Source organism: Seriola lalandi, unplaced genomic scaffold, assembly GCF_002814215.2.
Source record: "Seriola lalandi dorsalis isolate HSWRI2012SDOR001 ecotype SW California unplaced genomic scaffold, Sedor1 jcf7180002054318, whole genome shotgun sequence".
Classification (NCBI taxonomy): domain Eukaryota; kingdom Metazoa; phylum Chordata; class Actinopteri; order Carangiformes; family Carangidae; genus Seriola; species Seriola lalandi.
The window spans coordinates 643,523-671,189 of NW_019524871.1; the positions used below are offsets into that span (position 1 = coordinate 643,523).

A 27,667-nucleotide genomic window follows, 5' to 3' on the forward strand; every position below is an offset into this window, starting at 1 on the left:
ACCAAACTACGGTTCAGAGGTATTTACTGGACATCAACAAAGATCATACCCGAGAGCACACAGCTCCCCAAAAACTCCTCACAGTAAAAGCTGCAGACCTCACACACCCTCCAACTCTGAACTAAACCAAGGGGGTTGCTGAATGTAGTCTTTCCACTGTCCAGTGTGGCTAACTAGGAACCTAAGACACAACAGGTAGAAAAGACAAGTTGAGGAATTAGCCAGGAAGATCACTCTCTGTGTTAGCAGAGGCTCGTTGCTTCCACCAGCCTAACATGTCCATCAGGCTGGACAAAAGATTTTCACAGAGGCTCCATTTTCTTCTGAAAGAGTGATGTGTTACTTGTTAGTGTGTTTCATGTATCTGGCGCCTGAGAGTGTATTTAGTGCCTTCACTTCATGCTGTTGCTGAAAAAAAAATTTTTTCTCTTCATATCTTTCTTGGTTCCCTCCTTCTGAACCATGTTGAGAGAGGGAAGCTAATTAGAGTTGCGCAGCCTTGGAAGTTGAGGAGTAGGGGGGATAGTTAGCTGGCGGACTCATGGCGGCTCCCTGTGACATGATTGATTTGGACTGTCACAGTGCTCAGCTGGGTGTCATTGCATGGCGACAAATAAAGGATTACATCTTCTCACGGTAACGCCCCACCCCCACCCCCCCACCAACGCCGCCACCATTGTTCGTCCCACATCAAAGCACAAAGGAAGCACATTAGCATTTTTAATCAGAGGCGAGGCCGGGCGCTGTGCAGGCACCCAGTGCTGGATTTTTACTTTAATCTCTGGGCGCCCCCACTTCTGCCCCTAAAATGATCTCACCCAAAACACTGGGTGCACACACATACACACACAGACCGTCACTACACACACATTTAGACAAACACACACATTCACTCATATAAAGGACCATGCCGGAGGTTACAGTGTGACCCGGTGGTGGAAAATTAACGAGACCCATCTGCAGTCAGACTTCAATTAGCACTTGAGAGTTTGCCCTCATTTCGCTGGACAAAAGTCTAAAATCTTTTTTTCAGCTCAGCAAACGAGGACCATCAGAAGGGCCAGAATGCAATTGTCCTCCTCTGCCTTGTGTATGGCCTCCCTTGGAACATGCAGATGGATAATTAGGGCTATACTCCTGGTGAGAGGACAAAGATGATGCTAATTCCATTCATAAAGGGGCCTTCCGCTAATTACACACAGAGTTGCTCTCTCTCTACTTAGTGAACAATTGCACAGCTGAGTGGTTAAGGTTAAAGGGAGCAGCGTTCATGTTTGGAATCAAACGAGATTAGCTCTGATTGGTGTGTCCCTTCAGCCCTCTCAGGAATAATTTAGCTAATAAAGTACCTGAACTAACACTTTTTTTTCCTTTGGAGTCAGTCTGAGAGGAAAAAATGAAGTTAAACTCTCTATCAAGACTTAAAGGAATAAAAGAGAGCAAAGACAGACAGAAAAGGGCGTGAGGAGAGAAACATTCAAACAACCTTTCTCTCTCTAAACTATGGTTTTTACATGTGTAACCCATCAACTACAAATAATGCACCTTATATATTACTATTACTATATATACTCTTCTTGGTGTTGCATTCAAGGCCACTCTGAATCACTAGTCTGATGGTACAAGTTCTGTATTCTGCTGATTCTGTCACAAAATCACAGACAGACAATAAGCAAATGTGGAAGTTGTCAAACGTATACAAAGAATTAGATTGTGTCTCAGATTATACTGGTTATTATTTTGTCTTTAACAGGACTGACAGAAATCATTTTAATTACAATATATCAATAGTATAAGAGAAATAAACTAATAAATGCAACAAATGTTATTTAACTGTTACTTAGCTAGGAGGTATCTGGGGATACATGAGCTCTTTTACATGACAGAATGGGAGAACACACATGGTCAATTTTCAACAATTACATTTAATACAATAAAAAGGACCTGAAAGAAATGACAGAAACAATATCCTCGTCCATGTGAAACAATTATATTCATAGTGAAACATTTTTTGAATGCGGTGTTTGAATAATACAAAGGCAGTGTTTCCAAATGAAGTTCATCCTGTAGACTATTCCCAGGGTGCATAATATAAAAAGGCAGTTTTGCTAAATTCTAAATAGACTCCGGGGATATTGAAGATTATCCGTCTAGATCATCTAGAATGAAAACACATAATTCATCGGTAAACAGTGATTGATTACCTCTCTCAATAAAGTTTCAAATGCCTGTTAATTGATTTTATTATCTCAGAAAACCATTGGCTGTCAGGAGGGTAGGTATTTAACATGAAACATAACCAGCAAGCTAATACTTCTATCAGCTCAAACGCTCACAGACACATTAGGTGGGCTGTTCACATTCATAAGATACCTGACGACAGCTCATCACGCACGTATGCAGTTTTACATATTGCTTTACTTATTGATGTATTGCTACCTAATGACCCACAGTGTCAACTTTCCTTTGGGAACATGTCAGACTTGAAAAATCACCACTTTGGCTCATAACAACACTTGCGAGAGAGGCAAAAATGTAGATCCCAAAACAATAAAAGCAAAGGAGTTTAGAGGGGCGGCTGGAAGAAACAGGCCTAATCTGCATGATCATCACTATGGCACGCGCTAGTGATCAAATACGGAGCGGGCTAAATAATAGATCACAATGGGGCTGTCACTGCCTTTTGTTTTGATGTGTGCACTGTGATGAGGCAGAGAATTTGCCTTGCAGTTTAACTTACACACTGCTGCTCATCTACAGTAGTGTGGCACATCTGCCCTGTCACCCACCGCACATGACTCGATTTGGGAAGAGAAAGGAGTGGGATAAGAGAGAGCTGTCACACTGAGAGACGATATGATCGCTACTAAAATTAGACAGTGATAACGTTTTCTGCAGAGAGACTGAATGAAAGTGAACAAACCGAGGCAAAGGTTGTCTCACCCCGCCGCAACTGGTAAGACGACTTTGAAACAGTGACTATCATGTGCGCCGAAATGAAAGAGGTAAAAATACAGGAGGGAGCAAACGGGTGCTGATTACAATGATGAGGAAGAGAGAGGGAAGATGGGAGGGGAGAAAACAAACTCGAGTCATCGTAGCTAATCGTGTTATCACACTTTGATGTGTCAGTGGCGTACACAATGTACTTCTATCATTTATGACTTTTAGTGAACACATGATGGCAGAGGATTACATTTACATTTGTCAGTGTGTGCGGTTAGGGGGGGGGGGCTTTGAAAGAGATATGCTAATTTAGCCAAGGAGCAAAAGAACAACATCAAATATGTACCAGTGAATAGCCAAAGGACTTTCAAGTCTTAATATCCTTCAGAAGTGCTTTATCTTTGCACCACAACCTGCATTTACAGCACAAACAGGAAAAGAGCCAGTTGTAGCTTCAAAGCGCCGCTGGTCCATGAGTTTAATTCCAGATCAGGCTTAATAAAGGTTATCAGCTGGACCACTAATGAAACAAAGGCGAGTGCACATATGCAAACAGTGTTAGCATGTTTCGCATCGCCCCCTCTTTCTCTTCTCCTTTTCCTCTCTTCTCCTTTTCCTCTCTCCTTCTTTCATGGTAGGCGTTTGATTTTTTTTTTTTTTCTTTTTTTGCCAGCGTTTTAAGTTCTGCATCAAAGTGACTGGAAACAATACGCGACCCGCCTGACTCTGACTCTCTTCTCGCTCTCCCGCAGTCAGCGTTTGGAATCATAGCAGGGTGGTGCTTGTTTGATAGCTTGATAGTCATTTGTTTTGATCTGCGACTCCTTTGTCTCTGTTTGGGTCTGAAACAATAAGAGATTAGAACCCTAGACTGAGGGTGCAAGCGCAGAGAAAGAACAAATGCTTTCTTTGTTGTTTTCCTTTCAAGTTTTGTTCTTTCTCGCCACAAATCTTGCAATCTTTTTTTTCGCCTCCGAGTGACTTGCTGTGCTCTTAAAGCCCCCCAAAAAGCCTCTCTCAGAGGGTTGTTATGAGCTCGAGCAATAATGATTTTGAGCTGTTGCATACGCAAAAGGTTGCCTCGCTAACTTTCTAGCACACACTGACAACAGGCAAAAATTGGTTCCTGTGGTTCAGTGATGGTATCCCAATTACGAAACCATGAACACACGGAGAAGGGATGCCTGATATGAGTATCACAGTGAGGAGAGTGGTAATCGAATGGGGACCATATTAAAGATCTTTTTCTCTGTCTTCGCCATCACACATCAAGGCAAGAGACAAAGAAGAACAGAAAGAGAGAAAGTGCAGTCTACTAGTGGAGGCCTTGACTGAAGATGAAAGCTTTCTAGGAATCAAAGAAGCCCCATCACTCATTATACCTTGGTGGGATGCCTCAATCCCCATTCCCCATAGTCATGGTGCAGGATGCCACATGGTAGACCTGGATTCCAGGTGAAGGTCAAAACACAAATCCTTTTTCAAACTGACAGTGGTCAAACACAAAGCTGGGACATCTCCAATATTGTGTATTTCCAGGTTAAAATACAGAGAATTCAGAACCTGACTGGAAGGGAAATGGTAAAATTGGGATTACGATGTCTTAAAGTGCCTGAAAAAATTGGTCAACAGACAATACAGCTGAGACTGGTGGCTGCAGCGAGGCCTCATATGAAAGAATTCAGACACAGATATCTCTGTCTCTTCACTCAGAAAGCCCACAGATAAGGCTGTATGGAAGGACAGCGAGCTACAGTGAGGAGAGCGGGAGTTATGGCAGGGTTGGCGGGGAGGTCAGCGGTTTTAATAAGCACGACACACAATCTGATAAGGATGTGACTCCACATTGACACGCATTGTCTCTCTGGCAATGTGAGGTTTGTCCCGGACAGTCACCTACCCTCTCCCTCATTTCCTCTCATCATGCCTTCTCCCTCTTCCCCACCTCCTCCCCCCTTGTCCCCTCCCATCCCTCTGTTCTTTCGTTTTATCTCTGGAAAAAATAATGAAAGCAAGCACTTGCAACCGCGTCTCTATTGATGTTCGAATACACAACCAGCAGATTCAAAAACAAATTCTGGGATCAAAGTAAAAAAAAAAAAAAAAAAAAAAAAGGGGGGGGGTTTCCTTCTTCTTTCCAATGAAATTATGAGCGCAGAGGAGTCTAGGGTGCAGAGCTCATTTGCTAAGACTGTGAGGCAAATAGTCGTTAAAGAATGGCCTATAAGTAGGCATTAAATGGAAATGCCTGCGATTTCTGTGGATTAGCATAAGAACCTTTTCTTGCCAGGCCAGCTAATAATATTCATTTAAAATAAATACATGGGAAACGAATCTGTTTGAAAAGCGGGGCGATTGCACATATTTACTGAAGGGGCCGTCGAAATGAAAGAATGGAGTGCTCGGAGGGATGTGGACTTGCAAATCGTCAGTTCTTTGAAGTTCCAGAGACTGGAAAATTAAAGTCTTTACAAAAAATTAGAGGAGGAGAAAGGTTTTATGATTCAGTGGGCTTGTGAGGGAACACAAGGCTGAAGATGTCAAGCACTCGCAGTTATGTTAAATGAATTTATTAATTTTGTTTGTCATAATCGTGCCACGCAGCAGATGGTAACCTTTCATCTTTTACCTATGGCAGCCGTGACTTCCTGGTGAACTATGAGGAACTTAACTCCACCGCCGTGGGTTTCTGTCCCTGATTCCGCATGTAACGCTAACAAGAGATGAGAAAGTTTTGTTTTGTTAGCAAAGTCTTAAATTTGGGACATGAAAAAGCGAGTTCTCAGTAATCCAAACACATCAGGCCTCTGTTGCTCATAGGTTCTCTGTTACTGATAAGTTCGTAGGCCAAGCCAATTAAAATGACCCCCGTACCCCCCTATAAACAAACACACTCACACACACACACACACACTTCCACGGGGCCTTGTTTATATACCGTGTCAGCAAATGTGTCAATGTGTGCCCTGTGTGCGCCGGCTTCTAATGATGCTGGCCCATCATGATGGCCCAGTCAGACACTGACAGCCAAGCGCTAAAGTGGAGGAACTCCAGCCGTTTCTATAGCTACTGTGGAGTTCAAAGGCGGCCATCTTTTTCTGAGCATAACAAGAGAAGAAAGAGGCCATCACAGAGCAGGAGACCAAAGACGACCTCCAGGGTTACACGTCAAACCTAGCCCCCTCGACCCGCAGACCCTCACAGCCCCCCTTACCCCATGGCGTGGAGGCATGGTCCCAGGATCTGTGGCTGGACTGTCAGAAACCTCAGATGAGGTCAACAGAGCCAGGTAAAGATTCTCCTATCAGTATTATATTAGCCCACTTTCTTAAAGTCAAGGCTTTGAAGTGACACCAAAGTCTGTTGCAAGTATCTCTCATCTTATGTCCTTTTTTCTAAAACACTGCAGTGTCGACATTTCAAGCATCTTTCAGTGTTTAATGTTGAGCCTTTGATTTTTTTTAAGACACTAATTTTAACATCTTCAAGGGAGAAGTGAAGCCTCTGCATTTGGGTTCTTTTGTCTGTTGTCTTCTGCCCTTTCTCTCTCTTTATGATATGAAAAGATCTTAAAAGGAGAACTTGTTAAAAGGCGGATCTCCATCAAAAGTAATGCAGAATGTGCTTTTTGGTGACATTTTTGCTACTTGGCCATTTTAACACGATGCCTGTCATCCTGGGGCTACTTCTTCTGCTCTCAAAAAGAATTTTTTACAAAGCACACAGACAAAGACTGCATTTCAAGAGGCAAACAACTTAGATTGGGAAACCTTTGATAAATTAGTTGAACAGCAACCAATGCAGACAAAGGCCAAAAAAACTCAATTGTGTTGTGAAATTTGGGTATTCAGTGTTGAGTGTTGAGGCATCCGCCAAACATCTGGTAGTGAAATCATGTCAGTATCTGCTGGGTGAAGCTGAAGACATATGCATTTACAAATGATTATTGACGCAGGAGAGGGACAGAGGGGTGAATGTTGAAAGAAGGAAAAGAGCACTAACTTTCATAGTGAGCTTTAAAATCATTCAATCCAATTACAATGTGAAGAAATGGAGGCTTAAAGGATAGGTTCTGAGTTTTCTCAGGTAGGAGTACAGTATGTGTGCCGACAGAGTTACTGCTAACATTAATCATGAAAAGAAAAGATGAAAAGCTCCTTCCTGGTGCCCCTATAGTGGAAAGGTGTGTTCAGACGCTAGTGTGATAATATACATGATAATATACAAAGAAAATGGAAACAGACACAGAATGACTCTTGGTGGAAAAAACTGTGCCGACAAATTTGGGCTGACTTCGGGGCTTTATGAATCTACTTCTTAATTGTACAGACACAAGACACACACACACAGTTATGTGCACTAGCTAGTGAGAATCTATGTCTCTGCAGTCGGTAGATTGGCTGTTTGTGGTGGTTAAAAACGCACTGTGCAAATGTTTTTGTCTTTAGAGATGAGGGGACAAAATCACAGTCCTTGTTATGTGCAGAAATGGAGGCCAGTGATGCAGCGGGGGTTACAACACAGAGGTCACATTTAGTGCTGAACTGGAGAAAAAAAAGTTGAACCTCGCTCAACTTTTGCCAGATGACATCATACTGATGGAGCTGTTACTCAACCTGGACTTCCTGGATCATACTTTGTTGTCTCTCAAGTGCCTTTAACAACATGCTCCCAGCAAAGCAGTGCTCTGAGTTATTTTAATGCTGTCTTGTTTTCGGTCTGATCGTCCACCATGGCAGTGGGTTTCAAACTTTTTCACATCTAGGACCCTCTACTGACACAAATTATAAACTGACCCCATCTGATAAGATTTTCTGCTTTTATGTTTCATATTATTACACAGTTTGAAACAAATGACCAAAATAGTCAGACATTCTGTGTGTTTTTTGTGAATGGAATTATAGTGAAAATAAATTATTCCCCTTTGTGCTGAGGACCCCCCCCCCCCTACTTTGAGAACCACTTGACTATGGAATATAATAATTATGGATATTAAGAGTTAAGGGCTTTTAAGTATAAAAATCTCTCCTTGTGTTTTCATCAACAGCAGTGATGTGCAGTGACTTTTATAGACAGACAAACACAGCGAAAGTTCAACTAAACTCTCCCCACACCATCTCATTGTGTGATTCAGCTGTTTACTACACCAAAGAGAAAAACTGACCAGACCAGAAAACACCTGTTCATGTCAGTAGTAGTAGCAAATCTCTCTCAGATCTCTGCTGCCCGTCTTACCTGTGCTAAAAGTCTGTCTCCTGCATCTGGCTGACTTCTGGCTGACCGTTCGACTAAAAAGCAGAACAGAATTAAAAGGCTTGGGTATTATGTGACATGGTTAACTGCAATATGTAAATTGACTTAATATGTGTGTGAAAGCATTCCTTGTAAAAAAGTGTTATTAAAAGCTGCTCCACACCTACACCTCATCATCACACATGCTGACCAAAGTGGTTAGTAATAAAACTTAATAAATAAATAAATCACAGTGTCATTTTCTCATTCATTACTACTGCTCTTCACACTAAAGAAGAAAAAACTAATTTTAAACTTAAACTAATTTTTTAAAATTAACAAATTTTTCAAATTTTCTAATATGCGAGTGTATAATAATACCTGCGATATCATAACTGGTCTCAGAACGGTGGAAGCTGAGTCAGTCAAGGGGCAGTTTGACAAGCACACTTGTCTGTAGCTAGCTATAGTTAGTCACCTGTTTAAGATCCCAGGATCATCCACAATGTACATGTGCAAACATCCAAAAAACGCTGCTCCCCCCTCTGCTTGACTGGGCGGCTAGCTTCCAGAGACAATAGCTTACTGCGACCACAAGAGGGCAGTAAGTAACAAAATGAATGCACACAGGCCATAGATCCTTTATGGGACAGATCGCCGTTCTGAGATGTAAGGAGACATATCACTTCCACCTCAGTCTTTCCGTGCTCAACTACAGCAAAGGCATTTTACTCATAGTTGGATGTAGTTTTGTTGCAATTAACTACACTCAAGAGGACAGTGATACCCCCTGGATTTGTCCAAGTCAGACTGCTACAGCCACATATTAGCTTTTGTTAAACTTTTGTCCCATGTCACTGTAGAAAAGGATTGCCTGAAAGCCAGTATGGAAAGAAGGACTAATCACTGCCACCAATAACTCTTATGCGTACATAGTGGTGTGTCATGTGAGTCACACTTTAAGACAGACTTGAAAAAAATCAAAGTCTGTCCTTTAAATCTTGTTTGCCTTCCTCTCTCGGCTCCTCAAAAACACGCTCTGTAACAGGTGTAGCGCAGCTATAATGTCAATCTTGTCCCTTTTCCATCCTCCCTTCCCCTCTCTGCTCCTTTTCTCACTCTTTTCCAGCCAAGGATACCAGTTTGTATCTATGTATGGAATCATCAAACAAAAGTGAGCTTCACATCACATCAGGTAAAGAAGGCATGCCCAGGCACTTCTAACAGCCTCCCAAAGATGCCTGTTTCAAGTCCTCACAAGAAGGCTGCCTCTCATTGAAGTTCAAATGGATAGCTCTTGGGCACAAGCTTTCCAGGGGGGAGGGAGGGAAGCTTGCTCACCTCTGTACCAAACTCACACATCCTACCAGGGAGCTACGTGACGGGGAAAAAAAAAATTAAAAGTGCAGCTCATGGGCAAAGCAACTGACTCCTGCTTTTCTTTCTCTCAAGTAGCCCCCCATCCCCTTTTATCTCCCAACTGCCCTGTGCCGCCCCCATCCCCGCGAGCTGCTATTGCAGTGTCAACAAAATTGGGGCTGGGAATGTGGCCGTCTGATGAAAATCAGCTTGCTCAATTGGATCGTCACATGAAAAGAGCAGTGCCTCAGCACAGATTTCCGTATCTATCATTATGAGCCCCATTTATAGTGAAAATGAACTAATCGTCTAGTTATTGGTGCCTTGTTATCCACAGTATGCCCCAGCTGAATGGTGTTTTGCCATGAGGACCTGCCATTGAATAAAGACAATTAAACTACAAAGGGCTCGATTACAACTCTGCCACTTTGATGAGGGAACAATAATTCCACCAATACCAATCCTTATGAGTTCCTCAGGGTTAAACATTTGGGGGAAACAGTGTTAAGCTGTATCAAATTAAGTCAGAAGGGGGAAGTTCATTTAATAGCTTGGAACTCCCGATCTCAGACTAAATATCTTTTCCCATGAGCCTTTGCCTGCTCTGCCCCTCCTCCCTCCCTGCAGTGAGGCCTAATTTTCCTGTTTTTACCAAGAAGATTTCACGGTTCACAAGATCAAAAGCTTGCATAAGCTCCGCGTTTGTTTACATCAGCCTACACCCCGGAAAATAAAGCAATATTGACTATCTTTCTCTTTCTCTTTCCTGGCTCGCACTCGTCCGCCATCACACATGACCTCCCACCTACGCTCCCTGTATACGTGCTCTGATTCACTCCCAACACTCCCAGATGGAGGACGGGATCAGGAAAATGAATCCCCTTTCTTTTCTCAACGTGGTCCATATTCATGAGGTGATTCCAAGGAGTTTACAGTTAAAGCTAGAGCCACTTGGATCTTCTGAAAATGCCGTCTCTATCCACATCAGCTGTGACAGCGTCTTCTCTGTCTCCACGTGGTGTATTTTGACACAGCCCAAATGAGGTCCTTTGACATTTGAAATGGAAGTGTGACAAGAGGGACAAAAACAAGTACCAAATCAACACATGAATAAATAATCTGTTTGCCTTTTCAGTGTCCCATTTTGACAAACCACAGGCCATCCTTCCTGAAAGATGTCTGTGACTCATTTAGTGCTCAACTGTTTTGAATGAACATGTCTCTTTGATGTTTGGCTGAGTTTCGACATGTCTTTATAGCTCTGTTGTTTTATAATGTCCCACTAATTGGAGTCCCTTAAACAATAAATATCAAATATCATGTGAGCAAACATCTTAAACAAACTTATTGAATATTACATATTGCAGAAATTAGCTTGTGTGTCAGAGCTGAAATCTGAAACCTGCACAATATTGTCCTCTGCACTGGCAAGTTGTTATGGGAAGCTTTTTAAATGCAGTTGCAAGTGAATATTAATAAGATGCACCGAAATATTTGTCAGGCCACTACAGTTGGCAAAATTATATTTTACTGTCCAAACACAATAAACAAACACCAAAGAGTAATAAACAAGACTATAGTAGTAAATGTAACCTATTCATTCAGCAGATACAACAGAAAAGACTTTCCCAGTTCCCTCCCTGACCATAAACCTCATCTCTACATTACGTGATCGTGAGACCTGGAGCAGATGGTTACTTTCCAGAAGCAGCTGCTAGGAAATTACAAAAAATAGTAAACACGACTCAAGAAATTCTCAAGAACTCACTGAGAACTGTACTCTTATTCCTGTGTGCCCTGGTTGCTTTCTTTGGTGATTTTTGTATTTTCTAATTCCAAATATTATCTGTGGGAAGTTCAAGATCCATATTATTCACAACTGTAGGTACCACATCTATTAACATGAGATGTGTTCATCTGCTATCACTGTTATTAGTGGTTCTTGGTTGTAGCTCACGTTCCTCCAGCTCTGCAGGCTACGTGTTTAGCCTGGCTAGACGCCCAAAACCGAATAATCATATAAAAACTGTGGCAGCATCATGTTTCAGAAATGACTGGTGAATGCAAATTGTAGATACATTTGTGAGCTCAGATCACAAGTATGATGTTTGTAATGATTTGTGGAATGTGTGAAAATGAGAAAGGGGAAATTATCTCATGTTGAAAATTGCACATCTGTTTCATGCCATTTCACTATTAGAGAAAAAAAGCTATGTCAGAACCATTGCACATTTAGTGGTTATTAAAACTGTTGCTTCTACAAAGGCCTAAGTCATCATAGAAATACTGTAATTATCTCAGTTCTAGTACGGAGCACAGGATGGAGGACCCAGATGCAGACACTCAGGCAAGCACATTCAGATGGATGACTTTTCAATGAGAGGAGAGGGTAACAGCTTACATATGGTGCAGGCATGTTGCTGTTGTTTAGAGCTACGCTGCAACCTAGCTGCCACCACTCTGTTTCCATGATGTGTGAAGATTTTGTCAAACCTAACATTAGTGGAACATATTCACGGGTTGGGTAACTCACTGAATGACTGTTGCTGTCGCCTGAGTCATCACCCCTGCCGAGGGACGACCTTTCCCTGTAGTCACTCGGTCAGCGTAAAGCTAACTAAAGCTAACTGCTAGCAGCTACACTTTAGCACGCAGCTGCTGTGGGTTCTGATATTTTCAGTCTTTGACCTCACGTGAAGACACGTTTCCTTTCCTCTCTGGTCCAGGGACACTCGGGGGGCAGTCGAACCGGAACCTAGATGCTCAGGGCATCTACGCCCACCTGGTACGCATCACCCACTCGGCTGTCAGGTCGGTCGGGGGCTCGGATGTGGATGGGTGCCACTAGCTAGGTAATGAGGCAAAGTGGGCACTTTTTCGTATGTTTACAGACACATGACCGGACATAAAGGAAAACTAGTAGAAATAAATTAGGTTTTATTTGAAACTATGAAATTCTAAATTAGAAGTGCACTTTCGAAAAAACTGGGATAATTCGTGTCGCGGGAAAGAATATTATTTTTATCTTTTTAATATTCTTTTGTATATTTTCCGGGACAGTTGCTGAAAAAGGAGAACAATCATAGGAAAACCAGGGTGGGTGGCAATTGTAGTTGTTGCTGTTCAGCAAAAGTTGGTTAGCCTCAATTTAAGCAACATAGATGCAAGAACAAGTAGAAGTGAGTTGGTATTACTATTGAGCGACAGAGCTAATGGTGAAATTGTAATGTGGCTGAACAAAGGGACAGAGCAGCAGCAAGGAAATAACAGGAGTGAGGGAGTCATTGTGACAGAAACACTGTTATTGTGTGGAGGGCTGCCAGTTCAATGCAAAATGTTTATGATAGAGCAAAGTTTTGGGCTTATGCTTCATTTCACACGGTGAAATACATGGCTTGTAGCTAGCTCTCTTTTGATCAGTCTTTAGTGACACTGTCAACAAGGACAGGTGCAACCTGACATGTCAGGACAAGCTAATCAGTAATTTTCCACAGAACAACTGGGAGAGTCTGAACACAGTAAATGAACCACCACGTTTTGTTTTCAAATCCTCCACCACACTGATGGACTTTTTTTCCTTGAGTCAAAAACCATGACATAACATCCCGTTGTGCACGTTTGTACTTCATTTAGTGACTTGGATAACTGAAAGCTTTTCAGACATCAAAACCATCTGCAGTAAAATCATTTGCTGTCAGGGCCTCAAGTGCTTTTCTGACCTGGTGATTTGTACTTTGATGTTTAATAATCACACAGGGAGAAATCAACCGATAGAGAAGTAGAGATGTTTGAAACAACAATTCAAAACAGCCCCATGAGAAGTTACATTTTAACCAAGAGGTTTGGTTTTGTTCTTGAAACTTGAAGCATTAACAGAAGTACTGCAGTATAGTACAGTAGTTGAAGGGAAAGTGGGTACACTAAAAAAAACGTTGCCTCACAAAATAACACCTGGGATCCCTGATTAATGATGTTTTACAGTGTAAGAGTATCTAAGGGTGTAGTTTTCCTTCATTATAAAACCAGGCCCACAGGATCAATAAATTCACACACAACCTTTACTTCCCACAATCTGCGGAAATTACAAGGATCTCAGATGATAATATTTCCCCCAGTGTATGTAAAGTCTGGTCTTGAGCAGATTACAAGCCAAAGGTGTGCGAAGCAGAATGAAATCCCCCCACTCCCCACTGCCACCCCTACGAGGCAATTGGACAACCATCGACTCATGTGGGTTGGCGCTGGCACACCTCAGAGACGGGGGGGGGGGGCAAAGTACCTGGTTTTGGTTCTCATGAATGCTTTATAATGGTGAAACCAGTGCCAGCAGTTGAGGTGCCCAAGGCGTACAGAGTGAAAGAGTTACAGCAGGGGAGTGTGCACCTTTGAGCCTCGGCCAGAGAGAGACAGAGAATGTAAAAGAGGGAGAGTTTATTACTTTATAGTAAGCAACTATATTCACTTTACAACCAAACGTAATCAAATGAAGTTAATGTCTTTCAGAGAACCAAAACGACAACTTCTCTGCTTTAAACAAGAGAAAGTAGTTGTTTTATGTACAGTAGTTGTGTAGATGAAAACAAAATATATTAATGTAAATATCTGATTTCAAGGAGAAGCCTCGCCACTGCCTGGGGAGGAGTCAAATTTGAAGATGATTACAAGAACGTATTTCCCTCTGCTCGTCACAGGAAACAAACAGTCCAGCTCTGAATTTAACTCAACAAACAAGAACCATATGCCTGTCTTTTTTCTCCCGTCATCCTCCTCCACCACCCTCTTTTCCATGAGAAACATGTAAATACAAAGACCCAGAAACACATGTGGTTAGTCATAAAGCTGCAAATGTACCCCCCCTCCTCCCTCCACACCCCCCACCCCCTCGTTTCTCTTCTACTCTCTGTTCCGCCCCCAGCCTCAACCTCCTCACCCGAGAAACAAACCCGCAAGACAGAGGGAGAGAGGGAGAAAACCTAAGGAACAAGAAAACAACAAAAAAAAAAAAAAAAAACAAGAACAAAGAATGTTAGAGAGGATCACAGCGTTGGGAAACTGACTTAATTGCCTGTGTGTGAAAAGCAGAGGAGAAGAGGGACAAGCTGGCGACAGGGAGGCAGCAGAAAAAAAACAGACAGAACTGCTGTGGGCTCCTGCAGACTGCAAAGCCATTTCCTCACAATAGTGGCCTCTTGTCGTGCCAGGGGGGCCATGTTGGCCCATCAGTAAGTGGCATGTGAGATGAGGAACACAAACAAGGAAAGACAGCGCCACTACAGTCTTCATTAAGAGATGACTGAGTTGTGCGGTCGTCCATTAGCTTGTCGCGGGGGCGAGCAGATTCCTTTTGCGCTCACAACTTTCTACCTCCTCATCCAACTTAGTCCCTTCCCATCATCATGGCTGATTAGCCTAATCGTTTATGCTACAGGGATGGTTATCTTCTTGGGTGTTAGATGAAAATGGCTTGCAGCTGGGTTGTGTACAGCTCAATCTCTAACAGGTGCTGGGCTCTGTGGGTAAAGAGTAAACAATGGTGGCTAAGCCCCGAGCTTTGCCAGGCAGAGCGTCTGCGATGGGAAACAGTCGTGCTTGAGGGCTCATGCAGCCACAGCCCAGGTGGTTTTCAGAGGTTCATTTAGGCATGTGTAAACTCTTGGTGTGGTTTAACTTGTTTTGGATGGTGAAATTCAATGAGAAAAAAAAAATAAAGAGAAGGTTTAGATCATTTTAGCCACTAAATGCTGATCTGGTTTCCATCTTAGTTGCAGGGCAAAAGAGAGGAGATAGAAGACTGTGGCTTTATGGGATCATGAAATAAGATATAATACATATGCACACTGTTCATATATCATTATATTGACTAAGTTGATGAAAATCCTCCGTTCCCTCTTTGCCTCTCCTCTTTATAGGACTCCAGTTCTGCGAGAGTCATGTGACCGCATCACATGACAGAGGCTAGTTTTTATCCCCGTGGTTCCTGGGAGGCCTCCAAACCCAGAGTGGCCTCACCACTTTTCCCACAGCCGTCTGGGGAATGGACTGCGGACCTGAAGGTATGTGTGAGGCACAACACTGAAGCACTATGGCTGTCTTAGGATAAAAGCGTGGAGAAATTCCCCAGTTTCTAAAAAAAGAGCTCAGTTCAATATTGTCAGTGGCAGCCACACCCAAGGGAGACATGTATGGATGACAATGTCTGGTCGCTGGTGCAGGTTGTTTGTGGTTCATGTCGGGGTCTTGGAGCATGAACTGCTTTTTGAATCAGCTTGGAACACATCTCGTGTACGTGAAAATGTGACACTGCTTCGTTCGTACCGTGCTATTTATCGATAGATTCAGAACGTGTCCGTATACATGTGCACACAGAGAGCAATAATGTAACAATTTCATCGTGCACTTTTGCGATACGGGTTGAGTGGAGCTAAACTGAAGTGATAATACGATAATCCACACTCAACGAAAGAAGGACAAGATTAAGAGCAAAAATATATTCCTGTATTTGAATGTCTTCTTCTTCTTGGCACCTGGCTGAGAATTGTGCTTTCACCTGATCCATGTTGTCTTTTGCACTACTGATAACACAATAATATTTTTAAAAGGGCCTGTTGAGCAACCAAACCAACCAAAAAGGCGACCAGAATGCCAGAGGCAGCCTTTATCTGTGGTGGATTTCAGTTTTTTTGTCCATGCCACCAACTGATGACTGGACTTGCAGGGCTTGAGTGTGGCGCTGGTTTATTGGTCTCATCTGTCCCAGATATAACTTTATGACAGGAGTATGTTTAGCTTCAAAGCCTTTTCTGACCCCAAACTCCAAACCAGCTCTCTGTTTGCATACCAAGCTGCCCGCAGTGTAATGTGGGCCGACGTGTTAACAAGACTCAAGGTTGCCATATCTTGACACATTAACATACTTTGTGTATGTGTATGGCCCGGAGGGAGTTTGGTTGAAGCGTTCATGTGAAAATAAAGACAACGCCTTAATCGCTGTATTTTTAGAAACGCCGCTCCCAATATTCAGGATGGTACAAGAAAAGACAGGAGTCTGATGGATTCAAAATACACCACACACCCTCCAAACTGAGGCCACAGGCGAAGCCTCTCGAGGGACCGCATTCCAATGGGTCACTGAGGAATGTGGACAAAATTGCGTGCCATGACAAACTGGTGTTATCGGATCATTTGGCCTTTCTGAGGTTCTAAACAATGGCGGTCCGAGTGGTGGTCAGCATAGACCAACTTTGGGCTGCATGGCATAATTCTATCTCTGTTTCTCCTCTCGAGATCTGAGAAAGATACCGTCCTGTGGTGTTTACTGACGAAAGAAGACTGCTAAATGGAGCTGTGGTTCACCGATCTGTAAATATGGCCCTTGCCAGCCAAATTGTTCCCCTTGTTGACAGTGGTTTGGGCCCAAAGCTCTATCTTGCCCAAAGAACACAGGCTTCCCCTGGGGGTGGTTTGAGACCCGACAGGGGGTAGTTAGACAAAATAGACAATGCTTATCCACCGCTGACACAGAGTTGGCAGAGGAAGAGAGAGAGGAAAAGAGACGGATGGATGCGCCCAAAATAAATGAACAAAAGTTGTCCAAAAAGAGTGCTTTTAAATCAGAGCAGAGAGGGGCCAGAATGCTACTATATGCTTTTTGTCCTTTGAGTTCTTATGGGCAGTGTCTGATCATTGCAGCACTGAACTTCTAGTCATGAGATAATCAGCGTTATCAGCAGTTTCTCAAGAAATCTGCTCATAATTTGAGCGGGAAAGTTCATTTTTGACCGGGATGGAAAAAATAAAATAAACTCAAGGTCCACTTGCTAGCTCTTTTCAGAGCTTTCTGAAGCTGCAAAAGACTGTCTTTAAATAGAGACAGGGGGTTCAGTCTCCCCCCTGAAGTTCCAGATTCAATGGGGGGAGTTACAGAGCACACGATGACAACTGAGGCACTTCCATAATGGATTATCACTCACTGTACATTCAGACCGAAAGCAGCGAGAAGGTCAAAGTGACATCAGAAGAAGTCCAGGCAACTTTATGCTAATGATGCGATTTGGCAGTAACCAGTTGGAATGTAGAAGTGCTCCGCTCTGGAGAACATTAGAGAACACAACCCTGTAAACTTTTGTTCCCATCAAACATTTGTTCCCAAGCACAAGGGAGAAGATTTAGGTAACTGCGGTGGCGGGTTTCCCCATCCTTTATGATGTGTCCCATATTGTATAAAGGCAGATTTTCATGCGTTGTTTGATTATAAAGCAGGTCTAGGTTCTATATTAATACTGTGAAAGTATCAAAGCCTCAGTCCACAGAGAAATGCACACAGCCTGTATTCAGAAACTGAGCCTTAAAACCAGCCGTCAGGACTTCTGTAACTTTGTGATGTAACAACAAAGCAGTCACCTCTCTCAGCCATGACCCAAGCCCCGCCCACCTGGACCCATCATCCAACCATGCAGGATTTGGTTTCTGAGTGTTTACCTGCAATCTGCTATATTTTTATTCAATCACTCAGAAAACAGTCAGCCAATCAGAGGTGAGGCTCAGAGCCTCCTCTCCTCTGATTGGCTCATCGAACTGTTGTTACTAGAGCTCCAGAGAGAAGCCTGAGAGAGGAGATGTAAAACTACACTGAGATGGTTTTTGGTTCTTAAAACCAGAAATAAATCTTCTAATGGATCAACACTTCAAATCAACACAGGAAAAGTGTAAAAAATGGGAACTTTAAATGATAATGAAAAAAACAGTGCATGGACAAAGGTGTCAGACATTGTAGGTGTTCCAGCTGTGTTGGTGAAGTATAGTCTATATACATTTTGTGAAAATAGGAGAGAATTGGATGCTAACTAGCGCCATAGCATGCAAAACAGCATCCTGAACAAATATGCTAGCTGTCTATTTCATCTACGTCATCACTTTCTGTTAGAACGTATTGTCAGTATCCAGGTATCATTTGGCTATCAATCTATCAGTCATACATCATGAAATATCCACAATTATCTATCTATCTATCTATCTATCTATCTATCTATCTATCTATCTATCTATCTATCTATCTATCTATCTATCTATGTATCCATCCATTCATCCCTCCATTCATCCATCTATCTATTTTTATCCTCATATCTTGAGCACATCATCTCAGAATGCCAAATTTCTTTCGGGTAAAGTCAGTAAAAGAAGCAGAGTTATGTACTTGCTCAACAGGCATACATCATGCTAGTCAAGGTTATGTTGAATCTAGATATTCCCTCCAGATAGCAGATACCCCCTCAACACCCTCACACCCACATACACATCACCCTCACAGCAGAATGACAGAGAAACAAGATAGTTCAGGGAAGCTGGAAAGATAAGTAAACTTGACAACACAAGAGAAGGGGAGAGTGGGTGAGAGAGACAGACAGCCAGACTGGAGGAGAGAGAGAGAGAGGCAGAGAAAGAGAGAGAGAGAAGGAGGGATCTCCAGCAGTGCCAGCCGAAAAGAGGATCAAGGTGGTTTTGGATGAGTTTCAGAGGTAAGCTGTAGTTAAAACCCCTAGCTTGGACTGTTCACACGCAAATGCCAAGCCCCACCGCACACATCATGAAAAACGAGACAACATTCAAGTGTTTGGTGACAGGAGAGAGGACAGCATCCGCTGTTTGGGGTTCGCTTCAAGAATGAAAATGCAGAATTATATCCAGTATCCTTCCGTCATGTGGAGAAAATATTCTCATATTGCACTTTGTGTGTTTTCTATCTACTGATACATGTGCATGTTAACAGATCATCTCCACTGTATAAATTTCAGTTCAGTTCAGTTTCTTTAGGTTGAAATTCTATCTCTGCATAGTTTAATTAATAAAGTTAGATTCTAAAAAAAAAATCAAATAAAAAAATCCATTTGAGCATTGGATTTTATAAAACACCATTCGTAGTGCAAACTCTCTCAAACTCTAGTGCAACAACTTTGTTTGCCCCAGCGACAGCAGCGAGTAATGATGATCATTTTCTGCGGGATGTGAGTGGTTCACCTCTCAAGGCACAAGCCATCAGCGTATGTCCGTCAGAACATCCACACCTGTTGTTTTCTTTATAAAGTCTTCTACTGTACCCTGACTACTTCTGTCAGTATCATGTGTGTGATGTGTGATGCCTGCTCTCCTCAAGTGTAGCAGAGGGAGGGACAGAAGGGGCTGAGGATGAAAGAGTGTCATGAAAGAGGTATATGGCAAAGCAGAGACAACATGCGCTTGAAATTTTTATGTCGGCCAAAAAGACAGAAAGAATGATTAGGGCTATGTGGCACTTCCTTCCACCCACTTGAGTCTGCAGTTATAAATAGGCATTGGGGTGCAGTATATCAACTTTATAAGGTGGTGATATGTCAGTGTTGCGTTTACAGCTTGTTATCCTGCCTCCAAATTGCCAAAAGGAATCAGCTAATGCAGGTTTAGGTATCCTACAACTGTCAAACTGTCTTAATAAAACTGGATCACTTAAGTCAGCGCTGTCCCTGGTTTGTATGATTTGATTAGCATTACGAGATGCTATGCTAAATCAAGCATGGACTTTGCAACATGCTTTGAATAACTGATTGCGTTTAGAAGTCATTGTAACCTCAATTAGCATCCATCCGATATTTGGGTAGAATTCTGCACAATACTTGCTCAGCAAACCAACAGTTTTAGTCGTGAGGATGAGGCACAACCTCGTGTATTGTACTTTGAGGCGCTTGTGACTTATGATGACACTGATCCGAATATTCTGGTCTTTTAACCTAAAGGTTTAACATGGCATTGGCCTCCTAATCACTGCCAGCTACCAGTCAGTCTGTTTGACCCATCTTCTCCATTACTCACCCTTCGGTCATTACAGGAAATGAAAGTGAACAGTCCAACTAGCTTTCCTCATTCTCACTTTCCTTGTCTCTGTTCAACCCCTCTATCTGGCACCGGGTTCCAATGTTTATGCATTTACTGAGATTGCTGGCGGGATTGTCAGAGAAAAAGGAGGGTTTATTTATTTTTTTTCTTTTCTCTCCTTCTTTTTTTTTTCCTGTGCAATCTCTTGCCTTCAGAAACCATTAATGCCCATTCAACATCAACATCAAGGCACAGCTTTGATGTCTATTCTGGCAACAGACCTCTTTCTTTCTCCGCTGCCTGCTGCTCTCTCTCTGTCTCTCTCCTTCTCTCTATCCCCCTTTATCCCTTCCTCTTCCCTTCGCTCACTCTTTACGGTTACTGTACAATCAAATAATTAAACGGATTGTCGACAAAATGATTTTACCTGGCAATTAAATATGCAAAGCGAGTCGACAGGCAGTGTATGAGAAGGCGATTAAAAGGGGCCCGCTGCAAATCTACAAAGGCTTCACCAGCACAATAGGCAGCAGCCCCTGCCTGCCTCGCACACTAGCTTAGCCTGGGGAGTGACTGGTGCCTCTTTATACCAGTCTCACACAGCCATGTTTACAATAGCCTCAACCATGCTATGCCAATTACCACAATACAAGGAGAAATGAATGCCACTGTTTGGAGAAAAGACAGGGATGAAGGTAGTGGGATATGGGACATATAAGGCATACGCAGTGGTGGGAAAGAAAAGCGTACGCTGCCAATGAAATCAAAGTTACACCATAGAAATGCTCTCCATTGATGAAAAGGCGCTGTGAAAGAATTGTGTGCTTCAAATTAAAATTTAAGTTTAAAGAGCCAAAAGCGCCAAATGGGAAGTTAAGTTTCCGTGAAAACAGGAACTTCAGAGCCTACATGTAACCTGCGATGCACTTCAACAAAGCACCTATTAGGACTGGAATGCCACAGAAAAGGCTGAGGGAAGACGGGGGGTGGAGGGGTGAGGGCGGGCTCCTGATGTGCAGGAGAGGGAATGCGACAGTCAATGTCCATCTATCAACGCTTTGCTGGGGAAAAATGCAAGCAATTTTCCTGGATAGGTTTCCCTTCAAAGCCAGTGCCCCAAGAGGCTGTAAAAATAGAGTTGGGGGGGGGGGGGGGGGGGCAGCGGCAGAAGGGTGGAGGGTTACACCTGCCCCGTTCCAAAGAGTTCAGCAGAAACTAGCTGGTTCAGCCTGATTAAACCCTCCTCATTGTGAAGTTAAGACCATGAAGGAATTGATTTTAAGGTTTGGGGAGTATGTAATGCATTGATTGCATATTGAAGTTTCACCACTCTGTGCCTTTGATGAAAAGACGCTCGGAAATTCATCTGCTAATTGTGGTGTTAAAAATACAAACAGTTTTGCTGCAGAAATATTTTTTATGTCAAAAAAGGAGGATGAATATATATGTGCTTTAAGAAAGAGGAAAAAGCTACAGTATCTCATAGATGTGACAGGCATTGGCAGCTTGTCTGTTCTTCTTCCTTTTTTGCCATATTGCCAGGAACAGCTATCAGGGGAGAAAGAAATGAGAAAATCATTTTGTGGGAAGTGAAAGCTTGTCAGTAATGACTGTTGTTATCTTTGTTACGTGGCTACCTCTGCTTTTTGCCAATTGCAAGTCTCTTTTTAAGTCAACAGTTTGAACTGAGCCGTACAAGTGAGTGAGCCTGCATGCAGCAGAGAGCATCGCGCTTTCCCACCACTGAATTATTTCCTGGTATTAAATGATTTTTCCCCCCACTGCTGAAATAAAGCCAGATAATTGAGGCAAACATGGCTAGGCCCTCTGATGGGGAATGCAGGGTGCTTCATTAATGTTTGTGTTGACTGTCAGAGAGTAGAGTGCTGGTCCTCATTGCTCTTTAATAGGACCAATTAGCCCATGCCCCCATTTCCATGCTTAATGTCTCCCATTTAAGTGTTGAATACAGAACCTGCATGTTTAACCACCGAGGGGCTGTAATGCATCAAAAGGTTGCAAGCTTTAAGTGATTTCTGTTTACACCGTGAATTAACAGCTCGCATTGAATTTAACCTGGACTTTTTTTTTTTCAGTTTTTCACTCCAGCTGTTTTTGAAACTTAATGGCAGTAATGGATATAATAATTAGTTCATTTTATTGATAATTTTAAAAATAAAGAGTCACCTCTCTATCATCAATCTGCACTGTGGTGTGATCACAGCACTACACTACTGTACTTGTTTAATGGTGACGTCAGGAACCACATTTTACATTCTTCATTACTGATAAAGACATGAAGGTCATAGAGGAGGCAGGTAACTGTCAAGAATAATTCTTGACAGTATTTAAGAAGAGGTTTCCTGCTTTGCAAATTCTGTCATTTTCAGTATAAATCATCTGACTATAGCATGGTGTGGTGTAATTTCCACTGTCCAATATTTCCTACCGTTTAGTGTGTTACGTGCTCGAGGCTGAGCAGCTGATACTGACATCCTATAGTGGGTTTTAACTGGCAATACACTTGCTCATCTGACTTTCATAGTATTCATTTAAAAGGAATGTTATCCCAGAGCCAAGCATGATATTATTACCATTATTTTTTGATGGCCTTTTTGTGTAGCAACAAAGAATCATACAGTGTAATTACTGTATATGGTACACATCTTAAACCAGTAGTTCACCAGGACACTGTGAGGCTTGACGTGAAACACTTGACTGGCTAAATAATACTGCAGGTAAGCCATGAATTTAGCTTTTCTAGATTTGAACTACAAGAACGCTCATATCTAAAATAATGTGTTTATACATGCCTAGGTGTCTCAGACTTTATGAACTCTTCAGTTCATTATTGTCATAGAAAAATAATCTCTTACTAATACTAGGAAGTTTGTTGTGCAGTATAAACTGGCCATTATATGAAAACATATCATGTTGACACAAGTGGTCTAAGTATCTTTGTATCATCAAAGACGATTCCAGGCACAGCAGCTTTCATTTGAAAAATATAAAACTTTAATAAAGGCTACATCTCTCAATAATTACAATAATTATAGGTCCATGTAAATCTTTAAATGAAACTCTTTATATAATGTATAATTTACAGTTTAGATAGAATGAAACAAAACAAAAAGGCCGTGGTGTAAAAACAAAAACAAAACAAAAAAAACATGATTACAGGATATTATTAAAAGCATAAAAATATCTTTTCAACATAAAACCCTTCTGAGAATCAAGGGATATATATTAAAACCCTGAAACAGGGTAGCACATGGTATGGCATCCATGTAGGCACAGGTGCTGTACTCATAAAACACCAGCGATAGTGTGTTTGATGTGTGTATTGTTTGTGTGTGTGTGTGTGTGTGTGCGTGTGTGTGTGTGTGTGTGTGTACTCTATGTGTGCATCACATGTGTCAGTATCCATACTTCAGAATGCATAATTACAATGTATACAGGAACTCTGCTATATACGATGTTACTGTAACAACATTCAAAGGATATCGGAGCCATAATTCTTCAATGTTCACTTTTTTTTTTTTCTTCCTTTTTTGTGTTTTTTGACACGCTAGCTGACTTCCTTGAGAAGTCGTTCTCAATGACCCAAACTGGTTCTTGTTAGCACAAGTTATTTTGGTGTGCGGGCTGTAAACACTGCCATTATTAGATGGTACAACTTGTGCTCCAGGTCTCCTCTGTGTGTATCTGCAACTACCCCCCCCCCGTGCAATGCCTGGTTTACAAACAAAGGCACAACATAAAAGATTGAGCTCTGTCGCCGGACTGAGAGAAGGGGAAAAGGAGAGGGAGGGGGGAGAGAACGAGGGAATGGAAACGCTAGTGTGACAAACTTAACATTACAAACTATCAGCAGCATTTAAGACTGGGATTGCCCATAAGGATAGTGGAGGGAGTGCGCCTCGGACAAGACCACTGCTAAGGTTGTTATTTTGGGTCAGACGGGGCTACAAGGCTATGGGAGGTGCTAGGCTAGTGTCACATCCTTTTGTGTAAAGTAAAAACAAACAATAACAAACACTAAACAATATCACCACAGTATTCTCCCAACATTCAAAGCAGCTTGCCCATTGGCTGGAAATAGGGAGAGGGAGGAACACAGGTTTAAGAAGACTTGGGAAGGGAGAACAGGGAAAGGAGTGGGTTGTTTTTTTCAATAAATACTTAATAAAAACTTTCAACTCATGACAAAAAGCATCTATATATATAATACATGTATATATACATATATGCATGTATGTATATGCACACGTACAGACGTTTTTGTAACGATGTTGGAGTGTAACGTTAAGAGCAGGTTGGTGGCACTGCATCTTCAGCGCCTGCTAGTCCGCTGCACTCGGCCGGGAAGCCGATGTGCCGAATGCACCATCAGTCTCTCATCACATCACGACAAAACAGTCATCTTCAGTGGTTATATTCAAGAAGAGGCGGGGTCCTCCTCTTGATCATCATCATCATCACCATCACCATCATCCTCCTTGCATTGGCCTTTAAAAGTCTGTCATGTCATTCCCTTGTGTTTCTAAGGCTGATTGGTTGAGAAAGTCAGGGAGGGGCGGCACCTCCACTGGATTCGGTATACTTCATTGGCTCGTCTTCCTTCAATCACTCCTCTTGTGCTGGATATATTAACTCTGTTTAGCTTAATATTAAGAAATAGAAAAAAACAAAACAACAAAGGAGTCCAGAGTGTTTTTTTGTTAATTACATAGAGTCTCTTGCTCAAGTTTTTTAGGGACAGTTTAGCTTTTGGTTGGGCAGGGAAGGGCATTGTTTGGCTGGCAACAAAGTGGCTTTTAGTCCATCCTTTCCACCTTGCCCAGGACCTTGCCCTCATACATGGGCAACACGGTGGCATCTTCCCACACCTCCTCGAACACAGCGCCACACTCGAACTCATCACTTGCCTTCTTGAAGTAGTACCTGAGGAGGGAAAACAGAGAGAAATGTCTGTGATTAGAAATTGTTGAGCGTAGGTGTAGGTGGTAAAAACAAAACAAAAAATGAACTCAAACGAAACCTGACAGAGTGGCAACAGGAGTGCATCTGATATATTTCATCGTGTTTTAAAACTGCTTTGAGGCACCTACACAACTACTTCCATATACATGCTTGCGCACAACTCCCTTTAGTCCAAATCAAACACAAACACACACACTCTGAGAGCCAGAAATGGATCCTGCTCAAAACAACTTAGTCATAGCCTTCAATGCCATCCCTGCACACTTCAAAGGCAGAGCCTGACTCCACATCACACCGCTGCACAAACAGAGCTGAACCCTCCGTTTAAACACTCCCTGTGATAATTCAAGCTGCTAGAAACAGCCTGTGTGTGTGTATATGTGTGTGCGTGTACGTGTGTGTGTGTGTGTGTGTGTGTGTTCATCCATGTGTGCTTGTCTCCTCATCCACTTGTTCATCTTGACTGCTGGCCATTCTACAGATGCCTATCTGTCCTGCAAGGTCTTATTAAAGTTGAAGGGTTAATTAGAGGCTGTCTTAAGCCCCCGCCCCCTGCTCTCTCTCTCTTCAATAGTGCCCCCCCCCGTCTATGTCTCCATGGCTTCTAATTGGGCTGGCTGTCAAATGAAGGGCCTTTCTGTCACAAAGGTTGACATTTCAGGTGCCTCAGAGTCTGCCTGTGACTGCAAGACCACACTCTGCTACTCACGCATAAACACACACGCTGCATGTTTCTCTCTCACACACACTCGCCATCACAGACACACGCACACTGTGGGCAGCTTTCCAATCACCAGCCGAGAACAGAGGGGAAAAAGAGGGAGAAGGAAGAGAAGAAAGCAAATGCGGAGTGTAGGCCTTCCCTGGCTTGGTGACTGGGTGTGATAGGTTGTATGCGGGCCGAGCCCAAGGGGCTTTACCCTGGGAGGGGGGGGGGGCTTAGACAGTCTCCTGGAGGTCACGGGTCACCTAGCTAGCCCCTTCTTCTTCTCTCAAGCAGAGATAACTGCCAGGGTTAGCTTGGTCCCAGTGACTGTGAAGTCTCCTGGAGCTCCTAATGATTTCTCCTCTCTACTTTAAACCCAGCAAAAGATCAGCGGGAGGGGATTTAATGATAAGCTTTGTAATGGAAAAATGCCTCATTTTGCCCATGTGTGCCTGCGTTCAGAATACAAAAAAGGGGAAAAAAAGCTCTGTTTTATCGCTCAGCTTTGAGTCATTCAAACAAAGGAGGGGCATACAAAAATGTATATACACTGTTTTATTTTCCATGTTGAATGTAATTACACACAAACGAAGAAGGAGGCAGCAAGACTTTTCTACTCAAGTGTGCAGGGATGTGACAGAGGAGTGATGGCTTTGTTTAATGATATGGCATTTCAGCAAACTTCTCCTCTGCTGTCTAAGCTTTGCTCTGCAGGATTTAGCTATTTTATCTTCATTAATAAAAAAAAAACAAATAAACCCATTACCCATCTCAGTTTAACTGGCTGGATTTTTTTTCTCAAAATGCTACATTTTCACTCACAAATAGTTCAAAGTCATCACTTTGTTTCAGAGACTGAGACAGAGAGAGACCGAGGGAGTCTTTCCATTGGAACATGTTTTATGTGGCAGGATTTTTCTCTCTTCGCAACATCTGGCACCAATATCATCTGGCAGAGCCACGGCATACTGTTCTCCGCTGTACCGCTGCCATGTCCAAATTAACCAACTCCACACATTCTGCTGCCATTGAAGCCAGACGCTTCATCCACCTCCTCCTCTCTTGCTCACTGAAGAGTTATGGGATAGCAGGGGTGCAATGACTTGTTTGCAGGCCGCCTTCTCTCTCTTGCCTAACAAGCAGATGTGGCTGTAACCTAATGTTGATGTCATGGGCATGCAGGCTTTATGTCTTTTCAGTGGCATACAACCTACGCAGTACTGGAACAGTTACTTGATAAAGCGAGCCTGGACTTCCTGGACGATAGGGCTCCTGATTTAAATTTTCTTTAAACTGACTGGCCATTATATTTTAAATAATCTTACAAGTCCTTAAGTTGTTGAGGGATTCCCTCATCATCTGACACTGCACTGACCGGAGGTATTTTTGCTGTGTTAACTCCTATCGGTCATTACCAGAAGAAGGTGCTTGCGGCATTTGATTTAAATGTCTGATGCAATAGTGTGGAGGCCTCGCAATGGTCTTTGTGCACAAAATAAAATGGCCCAGGCTTCAAAGCCATATTTATTAAGGCTGCCTTCAGTGGAAATCAGTACCAGATGTGAGAAAAAAATCCCCCCCCCCCCCCCCCCCCCC

At 42.6% G+C, this 27,667-nt stretch overlaps 1 protein-coding gene across 3 annotated transcripts in view; it reads right to left on the reverse strand.

The window, feature by feature from the left end:
• Positions 1 to 23,374: 23,374 nt before the first annotated feature.
• The window catches only part of LOC111655473 (axin-2-like), a 33,931-nt gene continuing 29,638 nt past the window's right edge, over positions 23,375 to 27,667 (reverse strand). For all 3 annotated transcript variants that reach the window (XM_087174144.1, XM_087174143.1, XM_023406901.2), the window contains exon 11: positions 23,375 to 25,326. In XM_087174144.1, the coding sequence (XP_087030270.1) occupies positions 25,200 to 25,326 (127 nt within the window). In that variant the 3' untranslated portion in view covers positions 23,375 to 25,199. The remainder of the gene's footprint in view (positions 25,327 to 27,667) is intronic.